Here is a 26,166-nt window from a genome sequence, read left to right on the forward strand (position 1 = left end):
ACACGGGGTATTTCTCCGGGAAGTGTGTCAGTGTAATACACAGACCTACATTCTCCACCCCATCTGTGAGTGGGGAGAAACCTCCGTTCCTTGCCCTCAGTCCCAGAAACGCAATTTGAGCCCTTTAGGGCTTTTTCTTTTATTGCCCCTCTTTCCATACAGCGGGGCAGTCGCTCTCCATTCCCGATGGCTCCTGCGCTTCTCGGGGGCAGGGTTGGGCAGATAAGCTATGCTGTCAAAGCGTGCTCCAAATACTTTCGGGCGCTTGCACTCACTTGGGGAACTACAGAAAACATTATTTCAGGAACCGAATGGGAGATGCTGGGTTTCACACCGAAACAGGCCAATTTCTCTTTTTGCTTAGCTTTCGACGGCTCGAGGTGAGGGTGAAAGAAACGAACTTGGAGAACCGCAGAGCAGGCGGGTCTGGAGAGCGGGAGACCAGGTGAGGAGGGCGGAGGGTCGGGGGTCGCGGGGGTCGGTGCAGCCCGGGGGGTCGGTGCAGCCCCGGGAGCGGCTGCAGCCCTGGTTCGGTGCAGTCCTAGGAGCGGATGCAGCCCAGGTCCATCCCCGCGGTTCGGTGCAGCCCCGGGAGCGAGTGCAGCCCAGAATCCGATGCAGCCAGGGATCAGGGTGCAGCCCGGGATCTCGGTGCACTCCCGGATCTCGGTGCAGCCGGGATGTCAGTGCAGTCCTAGGAGCGGGTGCAGCCCAGGATCTCGGTGCAGCCCTGGGTTCGGTGCAGCCCCAGGAGCGGGTGCAGCCCGGACCCCAGCCGGACGCGGTGCCGCCGGGCGGCGCTGCGGGCCCGGGGCGAGCGGGCGGTGCCGCCTCCGCCCCGCCGGGCGGGCTGGGAGGGGCCGGGGCTGAGCCCCGCTGGCTCGCTGCGCTCCGCCGGCTCCTGGGCAGGGCAGCGGGGCAGCGGGGCAGCGTCCGCCGGCGGCTCGGGGCGGCGGTGCGGCTCGGCGGATCGCCCTTGGGCGGCACAGGTACGGCTCCCCGGCTCCCTTTGTCTCCCGCACCGGGGCTCCGGACCCGCGCGGGACGCGCTTGGGATAGGGATAGGGATAGGGATAGGGATAGGGAAAGGGAAAAGGGATGGGGCGGCGGTGTGGCGGCTCGGCGCCCCTTCCCCGCTCCAAACTGCGGCTGTGGGGCTGGGACGGCTTCACTGAGGCGTGAGCGCGGTGCGCACACCCGCGGGGACGGCCCGGGACTCGCTCCTCGAGTACCGGTGTGTGTGTGTGTGTGTGTCTGTCTGTCTGTGTGTGTCTGTGTGCGTGCTCTTTCCACGAGGAGAGCGTGGCATCTGTTTCTTCTAGTCCGAAATAATTACCCTGCGTGCGCGGCTCTGCTGAATTCAAAAGGACGGGCTCGGCTGCGGGGCTCCGCGGGAGCCGTGGGAAGAGTGCTGGTAACTTGGAGCAGGATGATGGATTCTGCTGTCGGGCAGCACTTGGAGACTTGAGGAAGGGCTTTCCAGGGCAGGATCATTGTCCCAGAGAACTTCCCTGAGGGGACGGGTTGGTGTGGCCTCCCGAGGAAGACCGCCTGTGTGCGCCCATGGAGGCTGTTGGGATTCGGTGTGGGACATCTGTGTTTTGGGAAGGGCATCCCTTTGTTCCTCGGAGGGGCCGGACTCCCCGCTGGAAAACAATGGCCTTCCAGCAGAGCCAGTGGTCCAGTGCTCGCTCGCCTTGCCCGCTGCACCTCAGTGCTCACACGTGCTGTTTGCTTTTTCCAGTAATTGAAAGCTTTGAAATTTCACACCATGTCATTAAATCAGTTGCTATGTGTTTAGTCAGGACCACTGTTCTGAGGGGCAAATGTAGCAGTAGTGAAATAAAAGCTAACTACTCTTAAAATTTATGTCAGAGAAACTATCTAAAATATATCCAGGTTGGAAGTGACCACTGGCATAAAGGTCAGGTAAAACTCCTGACTTGGCGATTTTTGTGTTGAATCATGAGCCTTCCATATCCGTCTGTCCTATTGTTAATTGTGAATTAAGGCTGGCAACAAGCTGCCCATCCTTCCCTGGATGAATCATCACTTTGTCAAGCCCTGTGTCAAAAACAAGGCTTCTCCCAAAAGCGTGCAGTGTTAGAGGACAGAAATAGTCCAACACATCTGTTAAAGTTAAGTTCAGTCCTTGGCTGCTTTTAAACATATGAAAGGTAATGACATTCTTCTCATCACGTGCTTTTATTTCCAGTTGTCCCAGGCCTGAGTTTAAGAATGGGTTCAGTTTAGTGCTTAACGCAATGTGCTGCCTCTGGCTTAATTTTGTGTGAAGGTGTAAGGGTTGGAGCATTCCCATTCTTCCCAAAGTGACATAAAGTGGTCACTGCTTATGTTGGCTTGTGCTAGGCTGCCACAAGTTCCTCCATATCCTTAGGATGTTTCTGAAACACCTATGTGGTGTTGGATCTCTAAAAGGCTTCTGGCTCCTCATGAGCACCACTGGCAGATTGAGTGCTCAGCAAAGTGAAGGTGGAAAGACTCATGAAAGCATCTTAAACCACAGAAGCTTGCCTTTTTACTTTCTTTCTGTTTTTTTTTTTTTTTTAGGAGACCTTGTTAAATCTCACCTGTGGGGAGGAACTCTGTGTGGAAATGATGCCAGGGGCCGATAGTTTGGCTCTGTTGTGTTAGCCCTTTCAGGCATTGTGCAAGACTTGATGTAATTGCCTTTAGAAGGGCAAATGTACATTGCAAGCCTGCTAGTGCTTCTGGGGGAAGGGAAAATAAAAGTCTGGCAAATGAGGAGAGGAAGTGGGAGAGAGCAATTGGAAACATAAGCAAAGCCATTAATTTTTCCCACTGTGCACTCTTAAGAAACTGCTGGCAACATACTGGAGATACTCTGCCTCATGGAAGTGTCGGGGTCTTGCTTCACATGATTCTCTGAGATCATCTGGTTTCCCTGAGCTCTGTGGGAACAGAAATTCCTCGTGCTGGAGTCTGATCTCATCTTCCTTCGGCAGCAGTAGTAGCAGCGCCTTGGGAACTGGAGAGGAAGGTGAAGAAAGTGCCAGTGGGATGGTTTGGAGAAAAGCTTAGTTCTGGTGTGGGCCAAGCTGGACCCTGTTCCTCCTTTCATTTGCTTTGTGTGGTCAGAGCTGGGACAAATGCTGACATATCCCCCAAAGTTCAGTGCCCTTTCAGGCTGCTGAGCTTGTTTAGCACAGCTCATGTATGGGACTGTAACTCTTACCCTATATTTAATTCATCTTTTTTTACTGTACTAATGAACAGCTAACTGTGATTTGAGTGACTGTATGCATCAAGCTTGGGGAATTTCCTGAGTTTGATGAAAGACAAAAACAAAGGGTTTTTCCCTCCCTTATAGCTATGTTGTTAACCTATTAAATTCTCAGAGCCTTCTAAGTATCATCTTCTGTTTGTTGTGGGACTACTGGCAAAAATTTTAGGAAGACTGGAGTAGCAATGACCAGCCCTGGAGTCTGTAACTTGATCTACAGCTTTTTCTCTTCAACTGGGAAAGGAAGTAACAGCTCTTGTTACACCCTTATGTAACCTCTCCATTCATATCCTCCAAAAAAGAAGGAAACCAGAGCTCGATTTCTGGTGTATAAGCTAACATCAAGGCATGCTTTGTCATAAAGAAACAGTAAAGAACAACATTAATTTTCTTCTATTTTGCAGTTCCCAGAATGCAAAAAAAAAAAAAAAAAAGCCCCAAAACCCACAACCCTCCCAAAAAGTTAAGCATTTTAATTTTGCACTGATGGGATAGTGGAAATCTCAGCAACTCTTTGTCATATGCTGTGAAGTAGCTAGCAAAGAGGATACTGGAATTGCAACAAGGGTCGTTTTGTGAATCTTTCCTGGTGTGTTTGAGCATTAGTCTCAAAACATTCATCCTTTGCAGTTGTGCTCCAGTTTGCTTGTGGTTTGGGAAAGCTTTGGTCTTTTGGTGTGTATTACACCAGATTTTGGTTCTAAATAGTGTGGAGACCATGATCTCTCTTTTCTTTTTTTTGGTTTGATTTTTTGTTTCCTGACAGTGGCATAGCTTTTAGAGAAAACTTTACAGAAAATCTTTTTGCCTCTCCCAACTCCATTTTACTGGGAAATTTCCCTTTTGGTATCACCCAAGTAAACTTGTATCCATTTCTGCTAGCGAAATCACTGCGGTGATGAGTGAGTTTCAGTGGGAAAGACTAGTGCTTAAAAATAACAGTTTCAAAGAAGAATTATCAAGTCCCCTTTCCAGGTGGAAACTGGTTGGTGGAACATCTTTTTTCCAGTGTTCCAGCTTTTGGGAGGAAAGCAATCAAGAGGTGGTCTCCAGCCTAGGTGACCAGATTTAACTCTTCAGCAGACAAGTTGGAGGCTCAAGATAAGGAATCCAAATATCCAGGGTCCCAAGGAATAGGGGTGAAATGTTTACTGAGATTTTCTTTCCTTTGCAGAGGTGGGGAGTGGGTGTCTCTTGGGCTCAGGTAATTGCCTTGTCTCTGGCTCTGTGAAGTGCTGCCTTGGAACTGCTTCTCAGTGTGGGTGTACTACTGAGCTTTTCCTTGTTGTCCCTGTCTTGGAGAGCCAGCAGCCCTTCCAAGGGTCTTATATTTCAGAAGTCTTTATTTTGTTGGGCAGGAGGACCATGAGAGCAAAAACACCAGCAGGAAAGTAAGAGTTGCACTTATTCTCTGTGTTTTGATGCCTTTGTGTTAAAGCAGTTTGAAGCACAATTCAGGGTATTCTTTTAGATCAGAGGTATCCTTATTGTATAAGGACTCTGTGGATGGCACTGCAGTGAGAAGTCAGCACTGCTTTTAGGAGAGCTGTTAAATAGCTGAGTTGCTATTAATCCTCTCCACTGTTCCTCTGTGGAAGCAAATAACCAACTTAACATAGAGACACTGGTGAAGAGATGAAGAGCTGCCATTTTTTTTCTGTGACTCTGGGAACCAGTCCACTTGGTAGCTTGGCTAGAGCTTGACTTCATGTTTGAGAGCTAAGAAGAAAGCTTCTCCTAGCAGAGCTCATGCTTACCTGATGTGAAGGAAGGGACACCTGGGATGTCTAACTTCCAGCAAAAAAACCAGCTGCTCTCCCTTCTCATCAAGAGAGGCTTGGAGACAGGGCAGCAGAAAGGTGGTAGAGGTTGAAAGGCAGATTATTTTTGGGAATAGTTAAGCCTACAAGATAAACACATGGTTGCTGGAGTGTCTGGAGAACCCTCCTAACTTTTGCACGTGTGAGTAGGTCTGTGGCTGGTGGAGCACTAGGGATTTGTTGTGCAGAGTAAGCTAGGGAAGTGCTCATTCCCTGTGAACCTTTGGAGAAGGAAAAAAGAGTTGTGGAGGGGGTGAAAATGAATCCCTCTATGAAGGAATATTCCTGGTAGTGATGAGGAAATATTGCTGCCATGATGTACCAGGAATCCTCTGTACAGCCTAGTTTAAACCCTGCCCAGTCAGGAAGGGCTCAAGTAGGAGAGGGAGCAGAAAAGGGTGATTGGGATGGAAAAGCCAAGAGGGAAATAGGCAATACTGGCTATGCATTATTTGGAATGAAGTCCACTGAAATTAACCTCTGCCAATACTTCCCTGTGGAGGAGAAAACACATTTAAATCTAAAAACAAAACCAAACCCCAGCAGCATTAGCAAAAGGAAGAAAAAGTGGCTATCAGGGAGTGGATCAGGAATAAATTTAGTCTGGAAATAAGGCCCAGCATGGGAGCTGTTTCTCATGGAGAGGGCTGGAAAAGGCACTCTGGGGCAGTGTGGTGGTGGCTGTAGGATGTGGTGGGTTTGGCACTGGTCTGGCACACAGAGCTGACAGAGCTACACTTACATTGTTCACTCACAGCCTGTCAGGCTGCTGGGCTTGAAAGGGCTCTGGAGATCACCTTCAGTGATCAAAGAGTGCAGGGCTGTGCTGAAACCAAGTTCACTCCAGGAGAAACCCTGGAAGATCTGGCGAGCGAGGGTGGAGCTGGAGCTCCTTGTGCCTTGTAACAGATTTCTGGAACGCAGGGAGCTTGCCTGTATCTCGTGTGAATAGAACTTTTTGCTTCCTAAAAACTGCCAGATGATAGTTCTCACTGAAACACTGCGAGGGGAAACTTAGTAGCTGTGAGTGTGTGCTGAGTTTTCCTGCCATGGGACCGGCTGTTTCCCGTCTGTGGAAGGGGGTTGCTTTTTATTTGCTTTCTATTGATGTTTTGAGAAGGTGTCCCTCTCTAAATCTGTGAAGTGTTATATTTTACTTGGAAAAATCTCTGTTTATCCTGCTAGTTGTTAGTAAAAACACCGTCTGCTGGCTTTAAACTTCGTGGACATCTGGGCAAGGGTGTGATTACTGTGTGTTGAAATACAACTTCATGAACTGCTCCTATTGTCTGAAATATCTCATGGTACAATACACAGGAAGAGCTGGAGATGCCTTGATTTAGAAATTGATGACTTTTATCCTCTAATTTCATGTGTGTGTCTGAAAATTACCATTGAGGATGAAAATGACAAAATTGTGGATATAGGTCAATTGCTTGAGAGGAGCAAACCTGTCTAAGTACATGTAATTTATTTAAGCCTTGCCTTCCCTTAGATTTTTTTATCTTAGATTTGGGCAAATAATACTTCCCCTTCCTGCAACACTTGCATCCAAATTCTTTTATTCCCTTCCTTCATTAAAAAATAGCAGTGCCTTGCTGGGCAGAAATTGATGTGTAGAATATACAGTGATGCCAGGGTGAAACCTTGCACTGTGGTTTTACCTTGGCAGCTCCTCCTGGGACAAATGGGACTAGTGGGGTCTGACTTCCTGCAGGCTTTTCTCTTGTGATGGATTGACTTGCAAAGAAGTAATAATTTCCACTTGAAGCTTTTTCTGCAGCTAGGGAATTTTGCAGACCAATTTTTCTGCTCTGTGGTACTTAATGAGGGGTTTGTTCTCCTTGCAACCCATGTTTCTGATGGAATGCTTGTGCTCAGATCTCGTCTCCTGCCTGCTTTTGTGTGCAAAATCAGCTGTTCTGTTGTCCTTTACTCTGTCCTTTTGAATGAAATTCAAGATTAGAAGTGTCTGAGAGAGTAGATGTGTAGACCAAGAGATGTACAGCTGGCATGATTTGTCTTATTCTCATAAAGTACTAGCCTAAAAACATTCCAGACTTTATTTACTGATATTTCAAGGACCCCATCAGTGAGGTTTTCAGGAGGGGAAACTGCAACGGGCTAGAATAAGATCTTTGGGGTGGTATTTGGGCAACTTCTTTTCTTCCTGTTTTAAGTGGAAAAGGACAGGGAAATTTTTGCTTTACCCAGACTTTTACTGCTTGGAAGACGATATGGGTGCATGGAAACTGTGGAAACCTGTGAGTGCCAGCTGCTCTAGGAGTTAGGGTGTGCTCAGTTACTGTGGCTGACTTGATGCTGGGTACATACAGGCACCAGTGCCTCTTCTGGGATCTGGGTTTCCTGAAGCTCCTCATTAGGTCTGTGCTCATCAGTGACCGGTTTGAAACCTGGTTCAGTGACTCTTGTGACGACTTTCTGTGGCTGCTTTTCCTCCTGCTGTTGGCAGCTGAGGGAAGCTGTGGTGTTACCTGGCCTGTTATTTCGTTTTCTGCATATCTCCAGGGCTTATCACCGACTGCTTAACAGGCAACAAAGCATTTGAGCAGAAGATTAGCGTGCACTCTGGTATTTTAACCCTGTAGGATTAGGACATCTCTTAGTACCTACCTTACCACCGATAGGAATTCGTGTTTATTATAATTTATAATTTTATAATTAGTGTAATTAGCCACTCCAGTGGCTCCACCATGAGCAGATCTCTTTGCCTGCATCAGGGATGTGTGTGTGGTTCCTGTGGCTGACTGCAGGGAAGCAAAGCTTGCTTTCTGCCCGTGTGCTTGTGTGGAATGGAAAGTAAAAATCCTGTTTTAGTCAAAGATCTCGATTACAGCTGATTGCCGGATTGCTCCCGAGGGACTGAAACCTCAGTTGAAAGAGGTGATTTGACTTTGTGAGGGCTGATTGTAAAAGTGTTTTGTGGGGAGAGCTCTTTTGAACCCAAGCTCTGGTGCAGTGGCAAGCTGCTGGTGTGTGACATACAGCAAACAAAGAAGATCCTCTAATATAAATACACACTGCCTTGTTTTTTGTGCCCCTGCTCTGCAAATGTAACCTTTGGATTAGGCAGGATCCCCCAAAATTGGCAGAAAACTTTGAGCGGCAGCTTGAAAGATTAAGGTAATCAGTTTAAAAGGGCACCCAGTGCTTAGTGGCTATCCAGTAGTAAAAGATTTTTTGGGTTGTTTTTCTGGAAGAATAAGAGTGTTTTCTATGTGTCCATATCCTGTAATGACAACTTTTAAAAAGCTGTGTTGTTCAAAGAACACTGTCAGTCTGAAATCTAGTTTTTAGTTTAGGGGGAGAAGCAGAACCTTTGAAACCTTTGGGCTTTGCACTCATGTTTTGTTCCTAATTTTGAAAGAGATTCAAGAGAATCTTAGCAAGGTGTATGTGCCAAAAATTGATCTCCTTTGTTGCTGAATACTTTATCCCTTTCTGTAGATGTGGACCTGGAATGATTATAAAACTCTGTGGCTAGGCAATGACTAAGAAAGGACTAAATATAAGAAACCACCATGGATCCTGTTTCTGCTGAACTCAGTGGGAATTTAACCAGAATTTTGGACTGCAAATATCCTTGGTAGTGAAGACCTAGATGCATTGAAAATACCCAAGGTGTCTTGCCCATTAAACTAATTAAAGAAAAAAAAAAAGGGACTCCATAATAACTATTTACAGAAAAAGCCACTTTACACCTATAATCTTTGAAGCCTGTCAATATAATCCAAAATGTAAGGGAGCATTTGCAGGGTAAAAATGGAGTAGCAGACATATTTTGACTGTATTTTCACAGCTGCTAAAGAAGAGTGCCTTAGCAATGTTTAAAGGTCCAATGTTTTTCCCAAAACCTGGTGTCTGACCTGGTATGACTGACCCAGATGAGTTAAAGCAAGGCAGAAAGTTGACTTAGGAAGTAGATCAACCCCAGAGTGCTATTACTGGTGGCAGTTATTGTGTTGTGGTTGCAAAATAATTATCAGAAGTAATTTGAAGACATGTACTGCTGGGACTGTAAAGGAGGAATAATATAATAGATATACCCCATGGTCTCATAGAGCAGGTATTATCCATGCTAATGTTATTCAGACTAGTGGGAAAAAAATAACAGAAAGTAGCCTTGGAGAAATGCAAACACAACCCCCTCAGGCTGCTGAATTAGTATTTTTTCTTTTTTAAGGAAGAGAAGGAGGGCAGAGCTGTGTCTTCTGCATACGTGTCTCGTATGATTATGGTTTTGTGGTAAGGTACTGTGCATCTTTTTGGTGATACACAGTTGTTCATGGTCTCATAATAATATGAGCAGAAGCATGAGAGACATCTCTTTCACTTTAAGGGGAGATCACTGCTTAGTGTGGGTTGTAAAAATAAAAAATACCCCGCCCCCACACCAAAACAAAAACCCCAATACCCCCCCAACAAGCCCCAAAGAACTTCAGCAACAACCAAACCTCTCACTTCTGCATTTGTGAAGAACCTGAGTCCTGTTCATGAAGACAGTTCCATCCACTGTTTACATCAGGAGATGATGTCCCAGTAAACATTTTTGTACATGTCCTAATGCAGTCTGATTATCACACTATCAGTGTTCCTAAACTGCACTTAAGTCTGCATTGTTAAACAATTAAAAGATGATATTGCCTCACTGGCTGCAGCTGTTTGTTCAACAGTACCTTAAGCAGCCTGATTCTTGAAAATGACCCAATCTGTAGATAAATGTGTGGTGTTTGGTAGCAGAGGCCAGTGGAGCATTCCTTTCTCCTGTGGAATTCTCTGGTCAGATCTTCTGTCATCTAAATTGCAGTCACTGGTGTGAAACTGCCCCTATCTGATGTTGCTAAAGGGCTGTTCCCATTTAGCTGATGCTGAATGCAAACATTCCTGCTCCCAGGACAAATACACCCCCTAATGCCTCACTTTACTTTTGTAATTCACCGGAGCTGTTTGTTGTTGGGTGCTCAAGGAACCTGGTACACCTGTGTCATGTTCAGTGCCCACGGAAATTTAAGAGAGGTTGCACAAGGCTTCAAATAACAGCTCTTGCTTGGTGGGTAAGATGTGAGGAACATTAGCTAATTCATAAACTCTGAATTATAAACTTTTCCAGTTTGGAAAACACTGATTTGTTCAGGAGGACTGTGAGGAAGAAAGGAATTCAGAAGCTATCCAGACACTGGCGAAACCAAAAGGGAAGATGGAGAGTCAGAGGAAGCATTTTAGTTCTCTGAGTGCTTTTACTGGTGTTGCCATATCCATTAACATTCCTTCCTGCAACTTGTCTGTCACGTTCCTGCATTTTCTTGCGGGGAAAAGTGGTGGGCTCAGCATGGAGCTGTTTTGTGCATTCTCTTTTCCACAGGACATGGATGTGTCAGAGCAGTCACAGCTGGGCAGGAGGGTGCAGGTGTTCCTGGCAGACCTGGCTGGGCAGCAGATGGGATGGGCTGGAGGGAAAGCAGGGGTTTCCTCTGGATGATATCAACATTTTTTCACACGTGCTGCTGTCGGGAAACGTATCTCAGAGTGAAAAGGGCATTGTAACAGTTCAGCTGCAAAACCTGTCTCAGTTTGCCTGGTGAGCCAGCACAATGAACTTGCACCTTTGGGGGTCACTCAGAGCCACAAGGTTTGCTGGGCAGCAGAACAGGATAAATTTAAATCCTGCCTCTTGCTAAATTGGTACCTAGGCTTGTCTGCGATGATGGTTGCAGCCCCTTTTGGTTTGGTTTTGTTCAAGCAATGACATTGTGTCCCTGGCTGCTTTCTGCAGCAGTGGCCTGTCCATGTTCCCACTCTGCATGGGCTGGTTGCTCCTGGACAGAGAAAACCAGGAAGGGCTGGGCAAGCATAATTACAGCCTGTCAGGGGCTCAGGATCAGACCTGGAACGTGAAATCAGTTTGAACTCCACTGTTGAGACTTACAAAAGAAAAAGGGGGTTATCTTCTGCAGCAAGCTGGTTATAGTAAAACCAAAGGCTTTATTTTTTTTAATTTAAAAAAATTGTTTTTTGTTTTAAAATAATCAGAGCTTGAAGCATATGTGAGTACATATGTGTCAGTTTTGATGGCAGGGAAATCGTCCTCTTGCTACAATGCCTGGAAAGGAAAAAAAACCAAGCCACCTCTGCAGACAGTGATAGTTCCAGCTCAGCAAACTCTTAAGTGTGAGCTAAGGTCTGCACAGCTGTAGGAAGCTGCTGACAATTGCTGCTGTTCTGCTGCTGGAGGGTGATGTGGAAAACCTTGGACAATTCTGTAACGTGCTGTGTGCCAATAACAGGGCATTACTTCATTTCCCCCGTGGAGAATGTGTGCATTTAATTGTACAAGGCTTTGGGGGTTTTGCCTGTTCACTGCATTCTCTTCTATTTATAGTTCTCATTCACTCTTGTTTCAGAATGGCCAATGATTTGGCTGCTGTGGCTCTGGGATGCTGTGTTTTTTTAATTTGCCATCCTTGTGGCCAAGAGGGGCAAGAAGGTTTTGGATTCAACTGGCTTGGCTGGATGGCAATCCCAGGCACTGCAAGCACTGGATGCAACAGTCTGTGTTTTAAAAGGCTCTGTGTGGTGTGGGAGTGTGTGGATAAAAGCATTTTTAAAGACATGGCCTGCCCAGCACTTCTCCTTCCAAGCATGTTGTGCTACATAAAACAGATCAAACTGCGAAGGATTACTGAATAGACTTTAATTTTTTTTTTTTTTTTTCTGAGAATGGAAACACGTTGCAAATGTTCTCACTTCATTGAATTAAGGCTTAGATATGAGACTGAAGGGAGGAAGAGCAGATTTGACAACTGCCTACAGAAAAAGGAGATATTTTAAAATGCTGCTGATCTTTCCTTTAGGGACAAGAAAGGTAAATTTGGGAGAAGCCTCAGGTGGTAAATGGGTATGGATGAGATCAGGGAGTGTTGGAGGAAGAATCTGATCCTCCTGATCTCTCAGGCACTGGGAGCAGGTTCTGGTCCCATCCCTCCCATAGATCTGGTTCTTGAGAAGCATTCATCTTTTTAAAGGTGTGTGAGAAGCCACTTGCTTTTTGTGTCCTGCTCTCCAAACTGTGGTGAGCACGCTGTCAGCAGTGCTGATGGGAAATACCAACAGCTGCAAGGCATCTCTGAGTGTATGGCAAACACTTGGACATGGATTTGGATTGAGTTTCTGAGCTTTTTCTGAAGTTTAGCCATGTAATGTTGCAAGGGTTTGATTATTTTTTTTTTCCTGTGTCGTGTGCTGATTTTTGACATTTTTTTTATAAAGCTACTTCTAAAATTAGCATTTGGTATTTTTAAAGTACTGTATATTGATCTTCTACTTCATTCTTCTAGTAGATTAATTTCAGTTAAGTTCTATTTAATTGATTAATATATGTTTAAACACTTGGTTTCTCTTAGCAGTGCTTTTCCCCCCACTTTTTACCTCAGATAGACAGCCAAATTATCCCACAGTCTGGATTCTCCTTTGTTAGCTAAACCAGAGCAGGGATTACAACTGGATTCCACCAAAGCAAAGGCTAACAATGCTGGTATGGAAGAATAATCTTGAATCATACATAAGTGTAGGGGTAATCTTTAATGGATTTTTGCAAAGGCTATTGAAAATGGTTTTGAGCAATCAGTGTTAAATAAGTTGTCTCAGCCTGTTCAATTTTTTCATCATTTGGGTTTCTAGTATTTTCTAACTTGCAAGTTATTGAAGAGTATTTTAATCATAGAGTGCTGTAATTTATCATGGAGAAACCAAGCTGAAAATTAATATTTGACCATAAAATGGAACTTTTCCAATATATTGATAAGTACACTACTTTTTGATCCAAAAGTAGTAGATATAGTGTCTTCCCACAACTCTTATGCAAAACATGCCACTGAGTTTGGAAATACATGGGTGTTTTTGATGGGTTTGGCTGCTCTTGCCCTTGAAATTCCCAAGCAGTGATGCATGAAGTGTGGTAGGTGGTATGTAGTTTCACAATGGTAAATGAGGTATTGTACTTAGAACTTAAATTTTAGGTTTAAATTGCCCTTATTAGGATTTTTGTGTTGGCTTTTTTTATATATTTGGCCACAAACCCGTTATTTAATAAGTTCCATACTTGAGAAGGGCTTTATTTTTTTCAGCCTTCAAAAATTATTTGAGCATTAGTTGATGTATGGGAAGTAATTAGGTCACTGAGGCAAGATTGGTGGCTTAAAGAACTTGTCTTGATGGGATGCAGAAGCTGAAGTGATACCTCTGAAAAGATTCTACAAATGTTTAAATTTTTTTGGTGATTCAGAGAGGTGAACTTTTAAGAAGAAAAGTATCTTTCCCTACAAAAATATTTGTGCAGTGTTTCTGTTTAAAATAAATGCTGGTTTGTTTGTTTGTTTAGCAGAGTTGACTCAGCTTGGGTTGGTTACCATAGTTCAGCGCTGTTTTTGCGTTTCCATGTGAATTTCTAGTAATTCCCAGGCTTGGTTCAGGTTTTGGGGATCTTTTTGTGTCTCTTTTTTAGCTGCCTGTGGAGCTGAGCTTCTCTTCGTTGAATTTGGAAAAACATCAAGCGAGACTTAAGTCTTGATCTAAGATCCCTCAAATGTCACTCACTGATGAAAAACATCAAATAACTTTCAGTAAAGTAGTGGCTGCTGGCAGAAGGAGAGATGGAAATCTTTGCTTGTTTTAAATTAGTCATCTGATGGAGAGGCACTATGGCAAGGTAGCACTGATTGTGTAAGGTAATAGCTGCTCAATGGCATTTTGAGGAACAAGAAAAGAATATCTAGAATTCAAATGTGCAGCAGTGGTGGGGGACCAGGGACAGCCTGGTAGCACTGTGTAGCTGGGAGGTGGAACTGGCTGGTGATGCTGAGCTGTTGTTTTGTGCAGCTGTAGCTGTGCAGCAGCTGGTCTTGGTTTGTGTGGTCAGCAAAGCTGTTCTCTCACCTCTGGCTCCCTGTTTGCTGCTGCTATGAATCCATCCATCTTTGTCTCCTCACAAAAGCTGGAAGCAGTAACTGTGTGCCCAGAGTTCTTGAGGAGATCAGGAATCTCCAGCGTTTGGATTGGAGGGATAAAAGGCTGGGAGGATCAAACAAGTGCCAAGTTTTGGCCTGACCTTGACTTCTTTGTCTAAATGACTTCCTTTATCAGACTTGCTTACTCTGTTTTGTTTGATCCTGGTCCCTGTTCAAGCCCAGCTTCTGGCTTTTGCCACTCTGGTTGCATTGATGCAGTGTCTCTACTTGTCAGCAGGATTATTGCTGCCCCATGAAAATGTTCTCTCAAGCAACAAAATTGCAAGTAAATGAAGTAATTTGGTGGCTTCACAGCCAATACCAGCAGTGTACTGGAATATAGGCACCTTAGAGCCCAGGGTTCATCAACTAAGATCAAATAGCGTGGTTTTTGTCTCTGAGTGGGTTCACTGAGTTGGTTTTCATTTCAGTATTCATGGAGTTAGAGAAATGCAAGGATGAAAAAGAAATTCAGATTAGGGTTATTGACAAATTTAAACCCTAGTTTGGAGATCCTGATGAAGCTTTTGGTAAAACACAGACTTGCAAGCTCTTCAACATTATGTTGAAGCCATCCAAATACTCTGGTTGTGATGCCCACTGGAATCTTCATTCGTGTTTTTAAGAGTTTTGTGTTTAATGTATAGTGGACCAGAAAGTTAAGTTTTAGGATCATGTGGACTACCTGGGTAGATGCAATGACTTTGAGAATGTTCCTTGAAAACATAATTTTAATGTAGTGTTCTTTTAACTTTTATTCCTGAACTAGTGTTACTAGATAATGCCTGTGAATAATTAGGATAACCTTGAGCTCATCTTTTTGTTTTATTCTTGTTTCTTTTGTTCTTCCCAGGACAAGATGGCCAAAATGGAGGTCAAGACGTCACTTTTAGATGACATGATAGGGGTGGGAGATATGGTTCTTCTGGAGCCCCTTAATGAGGATTCCTTCATCAATAACCTGAAGAAGCGCTTTGATCACGATGAAGTTTATGTGAGTATCTGTTAAGAAATAACATCCTATGGGGAGCTGTGCTGTCATTCTCAAGATATGTGTTTATTTATAAGGATACACACAGACTGAGTGCCTGAACATTATCTATTGTATTAGGGATGTTTTAAACCTTACTTGTGCTGTAGTCTTTCCTGTACTGCATTCTTTGCATTTGATCTTTCCCATCTGGGATATTTTTCTTTTGTCCCCATTGCATGACATGGGGAGACTCTGATTTTCATAAAGTTTCCAGAGCTGCTGCTGACAGTAACTTTGATGCTCCTGTTGTCAGAGGGCATCACAGTTATAAATAATTCACTTACAGGGAAGGCACATCCAGGATGTTAGAGCAGCCTGAAGCAGAAACAATACATGCTTGGAATATGCTAAGGGTAACTTAAATATTGCCTGCTATCTTTGATTTGCAAAAAGGTTGTGTTTATTGAAATGGTTGGGTTTTAAACTGAATACAGTCAGCTTGGATATATGTGGAAGTAATCAAAGTCTTCAGGCATATTAATCTCTGAGTGACGATCAGCAGGAGAGATGTTGTGAGCTGGCAGGTGAAACACAGGCAGGTAATGAAGAGGCAAATGGTGATTCCAGTTAAGCCTTTCATTTCCTGCTTCATCTCTTTGTTCCACTTTTGCTAAAATGTGCATGGTATTGTGTCTGTTATACTGCTTAGGCTGTGTGAACTTAATGGTTTGTAGAGACTTTTCAAAGCTGCTGGCAAGCCTAAATATTTAAGCCAAAGGATATCTATGATCTGCAAGCAATTGTGTCTGCAGCTTACTTAAAATCATATAGGTCTTCTGTACTTAATTATAATTTAGCCTTCCTCCCTTTTTAATTTTTAGTGTGATTATATTTTTCATTCTTGCTAAGCATTTGAACCATCATGGTTTCATTATACTGGAGAACAGAAAGGAGAAGGTATGGGAGGGTCTGTGCTATTTTTGTTTGCTTCTTCTATGCCTTAATTATAGTCTGTGCTTTGTACCTCTGCTATTCATTGTCTGCCAGATCTTTCTTCTCAATTTTCTTGTTCAACCAGGCCTGCTCCTTTTGCTGGAGAAATAAGGTTGGTAACCTAACTAGTTAGTTGCTCCTAACTGCTATTCTATCATCTCCACTGATTTACTCCTTCAGGTTGTACTGACAATTTAAATTAAACAATAAAATTAGATTAAGAAAAGACTCTCAGTATCCATGAAAACCTTGTTGAAGAAGATGTGGGAGTCCAGAGTATTCCTCTGGCTTCCTTGGAAGGTTTAAGACCCCCCTGGCGGGGTCCCCAAAGACCCTGGAATGGGACCCAGGTGTCTCAGGGGCTGGATTTGGCTCCTTGGAGCAGTTTGCCAACATTGAGAGAAGAAATGCAAGCCACAAAAGTAAATGGAGTGTAAATTGGACTGTTAGAATGTAGAATTAGCAAATTTCTAGAATGTTTGTGATAAGGGACACGTGGCCAACATGGAGAATTGGGGGTGTGGATATTCTTCCTCCTTCTTCTCCGTGTCATCCATGCTGGGTGACACGCTGGCACTTTTAGATTGGACAAGAACAGATCTGGACCATGTAACAAGATTGTATTGTATTGGGGGTCATTTGTAAATACCTAGTACGTAGTTTAGACTATAAAAGATAAGTCCTGCCTCTGCCAGGCGGATTCTGCCATGGACGTCTGGCGAGCAGACTGCTGTTCGCTGGACAAAGCATTCCTGAGATAAGCAACAATAAACAACCATGAAAACCTCTAAGAACAGCCTCCTGCAGTCTCTCATCGGCGGGCATTGGAAAGAGCTGGGTTCCAAACCACCTGCATGTCCACCAGAGGTGATCTCAGGTCTAAGGAGACACCTCAGGATGTGACATTTGGCGTCCCTGGGTGGGCTGCAGCCTACAAAGGTGGGTGTGGACCCCTGGACCCTGAAAACCCAGCTCGAGAAGATGCACACAGCTGGAGGAGACCCCCTCAGGCAGAGACATTTGACCACCTGGCTGGTCCTTGTAGCCTGCAAAGGCAGGTACAGACCTCCAGAAGACCGAGCTTCAGAAGAGGCACGCCGTTGAAAAGGACTGCGGAGGAGATTTTTGGCCCTCTGCCAAGAAAATCCGAGGTCCAGACGCGAGTCGGAGAGGAGGTGTCCCGGGAAGCCTCGCTCCTGTGCACTGCTGGTCAGTTTCAGGAACCTCCGAATCGATTTTGGACAAATTGCTTTTGGGTAAGACGGTTCAGATTCAGATACATCATAGGAACACTATAGGCAGAACTCTCAGCCAGGAACAGCTCACTTTACTATCCACTTTGAAAGTTTTAGCTTTTGTTCATCCTGTCTCTGTCACAGAGAAGGAATTCTGAGATTTGCTTGTGTGGGTGAAGCTTCATTACCCACAGGCAGAAACAAATGTACTATTTACAGCAGGATTCTGGCAAAAAGTTAATTGTAATTGATATAAGTCTGTAACTCTGAAAGATAAGGGAGTGAAGGACTCCCGAAAGTGTAGCTTTATCCAGTCTCTCCTTGGCAGAAAGCAATTAAAGTCCCTCAGAGACTGGGGAAGGATTCTCACCTAGCTATGAGCTGGGGGAGGGAAGTTTATGGCTGCCGTGCCAGCAGCAGCGGGTTCAGCAAAGGATCTTTTAACGGTAGCACAAGTTATGTTAGAGGCATTGTCTGCTGAAAAAATAAAGGTTTCTAGTCCTCTGAAGGCCATAGAGGGTCTCTCAGGACTTGAAAAGAGGACATCCAGCCAGCAGCTGGTGTCTACACAAACTGTCTGCCAGCAGCAGACCAGTTCGTCTTCGGACATCCTAGATTCCTCAGATTCACCCAAATTCCTAGAATTACCTGAACCTACCCCTAAATCGGGAAAACTCAGAATGGAGGTTTTTCCAAAACAATGATATTTATGGAAACATTTCTTCCTCAATGGTTAAAAAAATTAACTTTCTTTTGTTTTTAAGCTTCTGTTACACCTTTGAGAGTTACATTTTCAAAACATTGTGTCTTAAATTTTCTTTGTTCCTTGATGATGGGTTCTGTTCCCTATGGATAACCCTTGGATATTGATACAGGCAAGTATATATCAGACTTCTCTTTTCTGCTTTTTCATCTTGCTTCTGGCAAGTCCTTAATTTTCAACAACTGTGGTGGCTGCCTCTTCTGGGATCCAGAGGTTTTTTTTCAGTTAGTGGCTTATATATGTATGCTTGTGTATACTAAACATGTTCCACATGAGTTTTAGGGTTAATACTCTATTCCTAATGCCTACAGTAACAGTGGGTGATACTGAATCATCTCATTCCATTTAACTCAAGAAAATATGAAGGGAAAGGAAAGGAAAGATTGCTATTTGCCTGGAGATTAAAGGAGGCAGTAGCACCCAGCCCAACCTTTGGGTCATATCTGAAAGTTTTATTTAAAGCATAAAGATGCAAACTTGTTCTGTGAGGGTACCCTGGACTATGCAGATTCTTATGAAGGATTGCTATAAATCTTGTGGGAGTGGATTTCTCAAGAGGTTTTTTTTATCTTTCTTTTTTTTCTTTCTTTCTTTCAACTACTATGGATTACAAAGTATTTAGTTACATGTTTCTCCTTAATTCAGAGTGGATAGTTTTTTCTTGAATGTTTTAATGGCAAATGGGTGTTCTATTTTGTTATTTTCTGCTGTTATGAGTGTAAGGAAAATTAGCTGACAGCATGTGTTCAAACACACAGTTCTTTGAGATGGTGACAATGAAATATGTATTTCCCCCAGTTTCAGATCCTGCTGCACCTGGCACTGATGTGCAGTGTAATTTTCTGTATTATGTGCTTTGGTAGGTGATACCAGGTGCCACTTTTCCCCGGCAGTGTAGGATCCTTTGGCTTGCAGGTTGGAAAGCCTATTTGTTCAAAGTCTTACAAGCTCTGTGTGTGAATCCACAATGTGAAGGCCAAGTGTTGCAGATCTTTGCAAGTGTTAAAACATTCACTACATACAATGATGGAAAAAAGAGATGTTCATGCCTGTGCCACAGGCTCCTACCAAGTATGCAAATTACTTGCCCTGTGATGCTGCATGGTTTTATTTACCAAATCACTTGAGGAATACTGTCTCCTCTGCATATCAGCTGAGTTTTGCTGCCTTGCAAATTTTCATGCTTCTGCTGCATATTTTAGAGAATTTGTAAAACAGTAGCAGTTGGAATGGTGCTCACTGTAACCACCACATTAATTTTCAAGTACAGTCTCTTCTCTACCTTCTCCTCGTTGCCACCACTCACAGCAACTGCACTTTGAATTTCTGGTTTTAGACTCTGATGAGGACAATGGAGCCTCTGTTACACCTGGAAGTAGGGCTTGCTTTAGCATGTAAAATCTGTAGTTTGCATTCTGGGGAAGTGAAGCTGCAGCAAACCAGGCTTACCCAACATGGTTTTAAACGCTGTTTCCTGCAGACTGAAGGCTCTGTCTGTGCTACACATGTTAGTTTTAAAAGGGAGTTGCAGTTATAGCCTTCAAAAGGGCTGGTTGTGAGCAGTGAGACCTGTAATGTGGATGGCTTTGAAGATGCTGTGACACTGGCCAGATGCTGTGTGATCATGTTAGCCAGTCTTGGTGGGAAAACAGGCAAAGGGGACTTAGAGGAGAGATGGGCACAAGCTCTTTAGTAAAGCCTGTCGTGGCAGGATGAGGAATATTGGTTTTAAACTCAGGGAGGGTAGATTTAGACTAGATAATAAGCAAGAAATTTTTTAATGATGTGGATAGTGAAGCACTGTAACAGGCTGTGCAGAGAGGTGTAGATGCCCCATCCCTGGAAAAACTTAAGGTCACCATGGAGATGAACTCTGAGCAACCTGATCTAGCTGGAGATGTCCCTGCTCATTGCAGAGGGGCTTGAACTGCAGACCTTTAAATATTCCTTCCAACCCAGGCTCTTGTGTGATTCTATGAAATGTGAGAGTCAGATAGAGCCAAAATCTCTCCCCTCCCCACAGCCAAAGATGACAAGATAGTTGGGCTCATTCCACAAGAAGATTTTTTGCCTTTTCTAGTCTCTTTCACAGTTATGTTTGATGCTGGAGATCCTAGTGCCAGCTCCATTTGCCCCTTTGAAACTCTAGATCTTCTCTGTAAGAACTCCCTTTGCAAAAGCCTTTAGATCTGGATCCTCTGATGGTCCTTTTGTATCATTCCAGGAATGTCCACTGCAAGCCCTTCAAGAACATTGGCAAAGTTTCATGCCATGGTGCAAACAGGACACTGAGTTCCCTCCTAAGAGTGGGGGAACAGACTGTGGCTTGATTACCTGTTGTTCAATTTTATGTGTATTTGGTGGAAGGTTTAATAGACTTGGGTGTTGTGTTACACACTAGAGCTAAAGCTGGAGGCTGTGCCTATAAAAATAAGCATGAAGGCTGGTGGAGCTGGAGTTAGGCCAAATATTCTGCTAAAGACCATCAGATTCTGCAGTAATCTCGTGCTGAGTGGCTTTGGGAGGGGGAAGGGTTTGTTGGGTAACATGCATGTGTTAATTGGAAATGGGAATCTTAGAGTTTAGTCATGTCTGGAAATGTCTGAGGTATGTCTGACCAAGAAAAAAATCTCATTAGAAAGCTGTAATTGTTTATTATATTGTTTTTGCAACTCTTAAACTTTACATTGATAAAATTTGCATTGCTGTTCCACAAAAGTTCTTTTCTGTAGCTGTTGGTAACAAAAGCCCGTGGGAGTCTTTCGTTAACTTTACGAAGTAAAATGTGGCTCATGGGCAATGCATTAGCAAGTAGGAAAGAATCCCACAATGTTGATTATTTGAAGGTTTCAGGGAGCAGCTTGTGTGGTTAAAATGTGTGACCTGCAGACCGCATGGAAAACTTTAAATACATTCATCAAGTTCAGTTTGTGTGTGATTGATGAATTTTTGACTTGTTCTGTTGAACTCCCTCTCTTGAGGTTGTTTTTTTTTTTTCTAAGTTGACTGAAAAATGCATGCCTAATCCAGTTCTGCAGTTATTTTTCCTTTGCAGTTTGGGATGCTGACAAATGGGAGGGGGCATCTGTCTATATATACATTTACAGTGACTCATGAATGGTAGAGATTTTGGATAAAATGTAGTATTTGTGTTGGTCTGTAACTTATTTTTTTGGTGGGTTTGTTGCTTTGTGAGGCATGTGGAGGTGTCAAGGGAGGTGTGAGGAGTCTGGAGGGGAGTGGAGCTGTGTAGGCTCACAGGAGTCAGCCTTTAGAGGTCAGATATGGCTTTATTCTGCTGCCCTGCACATTTTTCCCCACAGTTATGTTGTTTCTTGAAGTATTCCCAAATTTGCAGAGGTCAACATTTTGTTCCTTACAAGAAAATGTTTGTTTGCTTTTTGTTCTTACAACAAAACAGAATCTTTCTCTGATGTCAGCGTTTAATTTGTATTTTCTGGTGCGTGGAGTCTGTGGGCTGCTTTGGGCAGCAGCAGTCTTATGTTACTGAACATTTGTTGTTTTATCACTGAAACATTAAATATTTGGCATTCCAGGGTAATAACTCTGTTTTATCTGTTTGAGGTACCATCCTTGTGGCTGCCCATGCTGGCATGGCTGCTGTGGTGTGCTTGTTTCATAGACTGAGCTGCTTCCTGTTGATCTTGATTGCTCTAATAATTTTAGGGTTGGCCTTTTTTGTTTTGACCTGCCTTTATTCCACTGTCTATACTATTGATTCATCTCATTTCAGATACCTTACATTAATTATAACTCCACTGAATTGCCGTAAATCACAGTGGCTTTGTTCCTGCTGCACTCGTACCTGGTATTCCAATGCTACATTTTCAAGAGCAGGGTAGGGAACAGAATTATGTGAATGAGACCAGTTATCCTGGTCTGCATCAGCCTTGTGTAGCCATCCCACTGATGCTGTGAAGAAGAGAGTCTTGTGATATTGGGAAACACAAATGCAGCTCTCTGGGGAGATTTGTGTGGTAGTAGTAACTGAGTGTTGAAGTTCAATTTTATTCTCAGTTTCATTACCTCCTGATTTCAGCATGATCATGTTCACCTTTAAAACGTTGTTGTTGGGCGGGGTGGAGTAATTTGTTGGGTTTTGAGGAGAGTTGTTGTCCCCTGTGGATTTTGGGTACGTTTTAGCTGTGTGTGTGCTGGCTGGTAGCAGGACTGTGCTGTGCTGCTCCTGCAGAAGAATCCTTCCTCCTGCCAGATCTCACCCTGCTCTCTTGTACTTTCATGTGTTTGCTTGTGTTTATCCAGCAACTCCAGCCTGGGCTGCTGCTCTTCCTTTGGGAGTTGGATGAGTGGCAGGTGTGGTGGCTGCCCAGCTTCTCAAAGGCAGGATGGTTTGAGAGCTGGGTCACAGCAGCATCCATCCGCCTGCGATGGGAGCCCAGGGGACCTGAGCTTCCTCCCATCTCCTTCTCTTCCTCCCTTGGGGGATGCCTGTGTCCATTTGAGCAATTTTCCCATCAGTGCCTCAACAGTTTTGCCCTTTGAGGGAAGCTACTGCGTTGTAGCAATAATATTGTTGCAGCTGCCACAGGCTAGGACCCTGAAGCTTGCTGCTTCTTCAGATGTGAAGAAAGGCTTGTGTGCCCAAGGCACATCTTTTGCTGTGATAGCTTGTGGCCCAAGAAGTATTCTCCCTCCCTGCAAATCTTGCTTTGCTTTGTTATCTAGATAAAAATCCTGTGGGTCCTCTGGCCCTTCACATCAGCTGCTCTGGCAAAACAAACTTTAGAACTTGCCCACAGTCAAGAGTAAAGATTTTCACAGCAGGTTGGCTGCTTTTTACCTGAAGTGCTTTGTGGGAGGAGAGTTATTTATCTCAAGGCAGTGCTTTGTTTCCTTTCCTTTCTGTATGGCTCCCAGGATTCTGAGCCTTGTGTTTGAGGTACTATTACTGTAGGGCTCTGTGCAGTATTTGCATAAAGGAGTAAGAAAACAGCAATAAGGATCAGAGAAAACTGAATGCATTTGGTGGGCTGTGTGTAGGGGTCTTCTCCTCCCCTTCTCCTCCCCTGCACATTCTTTCTTTTTTGCCTCTGATGTGATACTTTGAACAAAGAGAGAAGAAAGTATAGGAAATGCCTCCAGTTATAGTGTTAGCTTTGCCTCAAAATACTGTGTATTTCTTCACTAAGGAGATGATGACATTTGGGGCATTTATTGATGGTTTCATGTTGTATGAAACCAAAACACAAAAGGAAGATTAATGAAAGATTGACAAATGAAGAAATAGAAGTCAAAGTCTCCAAGGGCTATAAAAACATGGTTTTCACCCTGAGGAGCACAGGTTAGCCTTGGCTGCAGCATGGCAGAAGATTCCTCTTCTCTTTCCACACATTTCATTCATACAGAAATAATGGAACATTTGGAATGAGTGCTCTCACTAATGTTTTCACCAGTGGTTTCTAGGCACACATGTATCCAATCCCCAGCTACTGTTTGCTTGTGGAAACAAGTATATCCCTCTTGGAAAGTGGGCAGGCACTGATGTCTTGAAAATTCCTTATATCACCTTTGGGTTGACTTCTTCATTGCTTATTTTCAGGTTTGGCCTATATTTGTGTCCTGTGTAAGGACTCTTTTTGTTTGTATAAATCATCCCAACCTAGCCATAGAGGAGACCAGCAGAGAGGATTAGCCTGCTCTATTAATAACAGCACTTGAGTCTGTCATGATGCTGTTGAGGTTAGCAGCAATGTTCACTGAGCAGGGCAGAGATTTCTGTGCCCCCAAGGAGCTCAGCAGAGAAACCTGATGATCTGTGCTCGTGCATCCACTCCATGTACTCTGACTTGCAGTGTGGGTGTCCTTCCCTGGCAAACCATCTGCTCTTACTTCAGGGCTTGGCTCTCACACAGGTTGCAGTGAGTTAAGGGCTTGTTCCTGGCCAGTCTGGGCTGCCCACTGCTTGTCCAGGCTGCTGCTGCTTGCCCAGTGGCTGGCAGGCTCAAGCCCACATTGAGGAATATTTGAGTAGTGTGGTTATCCTCTTTGACACAGGTTGCCTGTGCTGTGATTGTTTGCCCTGGGATACAGATGTAGGATTCTGCCTCTGTGTGACCTCTTTGAGCTTTGTTTCTTGAGTCATTATACCAGCCATTAATGTACTTGGTACAGGACTGTTGTTTTGTCTCCTCAGTTTGTTTTCCTTGGTTGCTTTTCCATTCTCATCCCTTCAGGACCTCATCCACTACTCTTCTGGGTAGTTTTTTTACAGCCTTTACTGTCCTTTCCAGGTTTTACAAGGCTGCCTGTCCTGGTTAATAACTGCATTAAGCACATAGAGTAGCTTACCAGGATTGGGTTTTTTTTCTATTACAACATGCAGACTTTGTCCAGTGTATTTCTGGGACTAAAATGCTGTTTCTGGGAAGGTGGGCTTGAGCAAGAGAGTTTTCATCATCATGGAGAATGGATTTCTGAACAAACACAGCCTAGTGATACATCTCTATGCTCAAGCTCACTGAAGCACAAGCACTGCCTCAACCTGAAGTGCAGCTGCTCAGCTTGGATCACAGGTGGAGTTTATTTTGTGTGTGAAACGGTGCTAGCAAGCCCTGCAGTGTTACAGGATGAAATCTGCATGTTTGTTTGTTTGTTTTTCTTTTTCAAGTACCCAGCCCATCCCTCTCCACCATGCAATACAAACACCTCCACTGCCCTGCACAGGAGTACAGTAAATCAAAGCCCCAGAAACAGCAATGGGCTCAGGTGGCTTTTCTTTTAGTCTTGATGTTGCTCTTCTCCTTGCTCTTTTCAAACATCATCTCATGCAGCTTTGTGTTTCCAACCTGAAAAAACACAATGGACCAGAGGCACAGTGCATTTAACTGTTGTCTTATGGCCAACCAAAATGTAAAACAAATTTGAGCTCACAACATGATTGTTCACATAATAGGTGATATTTTAATACAATACTGATCTAGCTGGTAATGCTAATTAAATTGGTAAACTTCATTATAGAGAAAAGTTGTAGTTTTAAGTTTGCCTGGCTCTGTTTGAGATTGAGACAGCTCAAAAAACTTAGAACATGTAAGTACAGGCTTCCTCTGCCATCTCCTTGGCCTCAGCTGTTCTGAACATGCAGTGGCACACATGCTTATGAGTTGGCAGGATCCAAAACTGTAATAGGTCAGGCAAATACAAAGGAAAATGAGTATTATATTATAAATATAATTTTCATGTGTCACATTGAAAAAAAACCCCACAGAACCATAACACATCCCTCCCCACAACAATGGAAACAGTGCTGGGCAAGCCTTGGTTTTGGATTAATTACAATAAAACCTAGTCACACTTTTCTTTGATCCTACTTTATTGTCTCCCATTTCAATGCATTACTTTGGTAGCAAAAAATTCAAAATTGTAGGAACCGAATGATAATTTGAGCATAGCCATTACTATAGGAATGTGCATTATATATATCTGGAGCATTGAAGTTTGCCTGCATAAATGGAATAATCCAATCTAGCAATCTTATTTTACTAAAATTTCTTTGTTTTATATTTCTGTGCTCCAAAGTTTAACAAATTAAATAAATGGAGAGAAACCTTGTTGCCCCCTGGGATGCTGGTGCACTTGCCAGGTGTATTAGCACTTGTGGCATTTTACAGAAGGACTGACTGTGTGCAGCAGCAATTTCTCTGCAGATTGCAGGTTGCTTTGCAGAGGTTTTGCTACAAATCCAGAAAAGCTTTTAAGGATAGGGAGTGGGCTTTTAGGACAGTCCCAGGTGTACAACTAGTATCTTGGCTCAAATGGTTACACTGGCTTCCAGTCCTAGGGGGATAAAGTGGGACATCAAAGAGTCTTGGTCATTGCATCTGGACCAGTATTTAGAAGTGATGTCTAACAAACATTACCAGCTTTTCCAGCTGAATTGGAACTTGGAATTTTCTTCCTGCTTGAGGTGTTAACCCCTTATCTGAACAGGGATGAGCTGTATGTGTTGTTTTGGTGGAGAATGCAGAAGGTGTGGTCATTGAAGCTGACAGAAGTGTTCTGGAGCTGAGGTTTTAGCCCACTGCAGTGTTGCCACACCACGTGAGAGATGCACTG

General features: G+C 43.8%; 1 protein-coding gene across 5 annotated transcripts in view; it reads left to right on the forward strand.

Annotated features, from left to right (window-relative positions):
- The first annotated feature begins 242 nt into the window (after nt 1-242).
- The window catches only part of MYO1B (myosin IB), a 100,869-nt gene continuing 74,945 nt past the window's right edge, over nt 243-26,166 (forward strand). For 2 of the 5 annotated variants that reach the window (XM_056496327.1, XM_056496329.1), the window contains exons 1-2: nt 860-989; nt 14,962-15,102. In XM_056496327.1, coding sequence (XP_056352302.1) covers nt 14,968-15,102 — 135 coding nt within the window. In that variant the 5' untranslated portion in view covers nt 860-989; nt 14,962-14,967. Of the gene's footprint in view, nt 446-859; nt 990-14,961; nt 15,103-26,166 lie in introns of those variants that run through there. The other 3 variants (XM_056496330.1, XM_056496326.1, XM_056496328.1) reach the window with 3 other exon arrangements.

The sequence above is a fragment of the Oenanthe melanoleuca genome, chromosome 7, assembly GCF_029582105.1.
Source record: "Oenanthe melanoleuca isolate GR-GAL-2019-014 chromosome 7, OMel1.0, whole genome shotgun sequence".
Taxonomy (NCBI): domain Eukaryota; kingdom Metazoa; phylum Chordata; class Aves; order Passeriformes; family Muscicapidae; genus Oenanthe; species Oenanthe melanoleuca.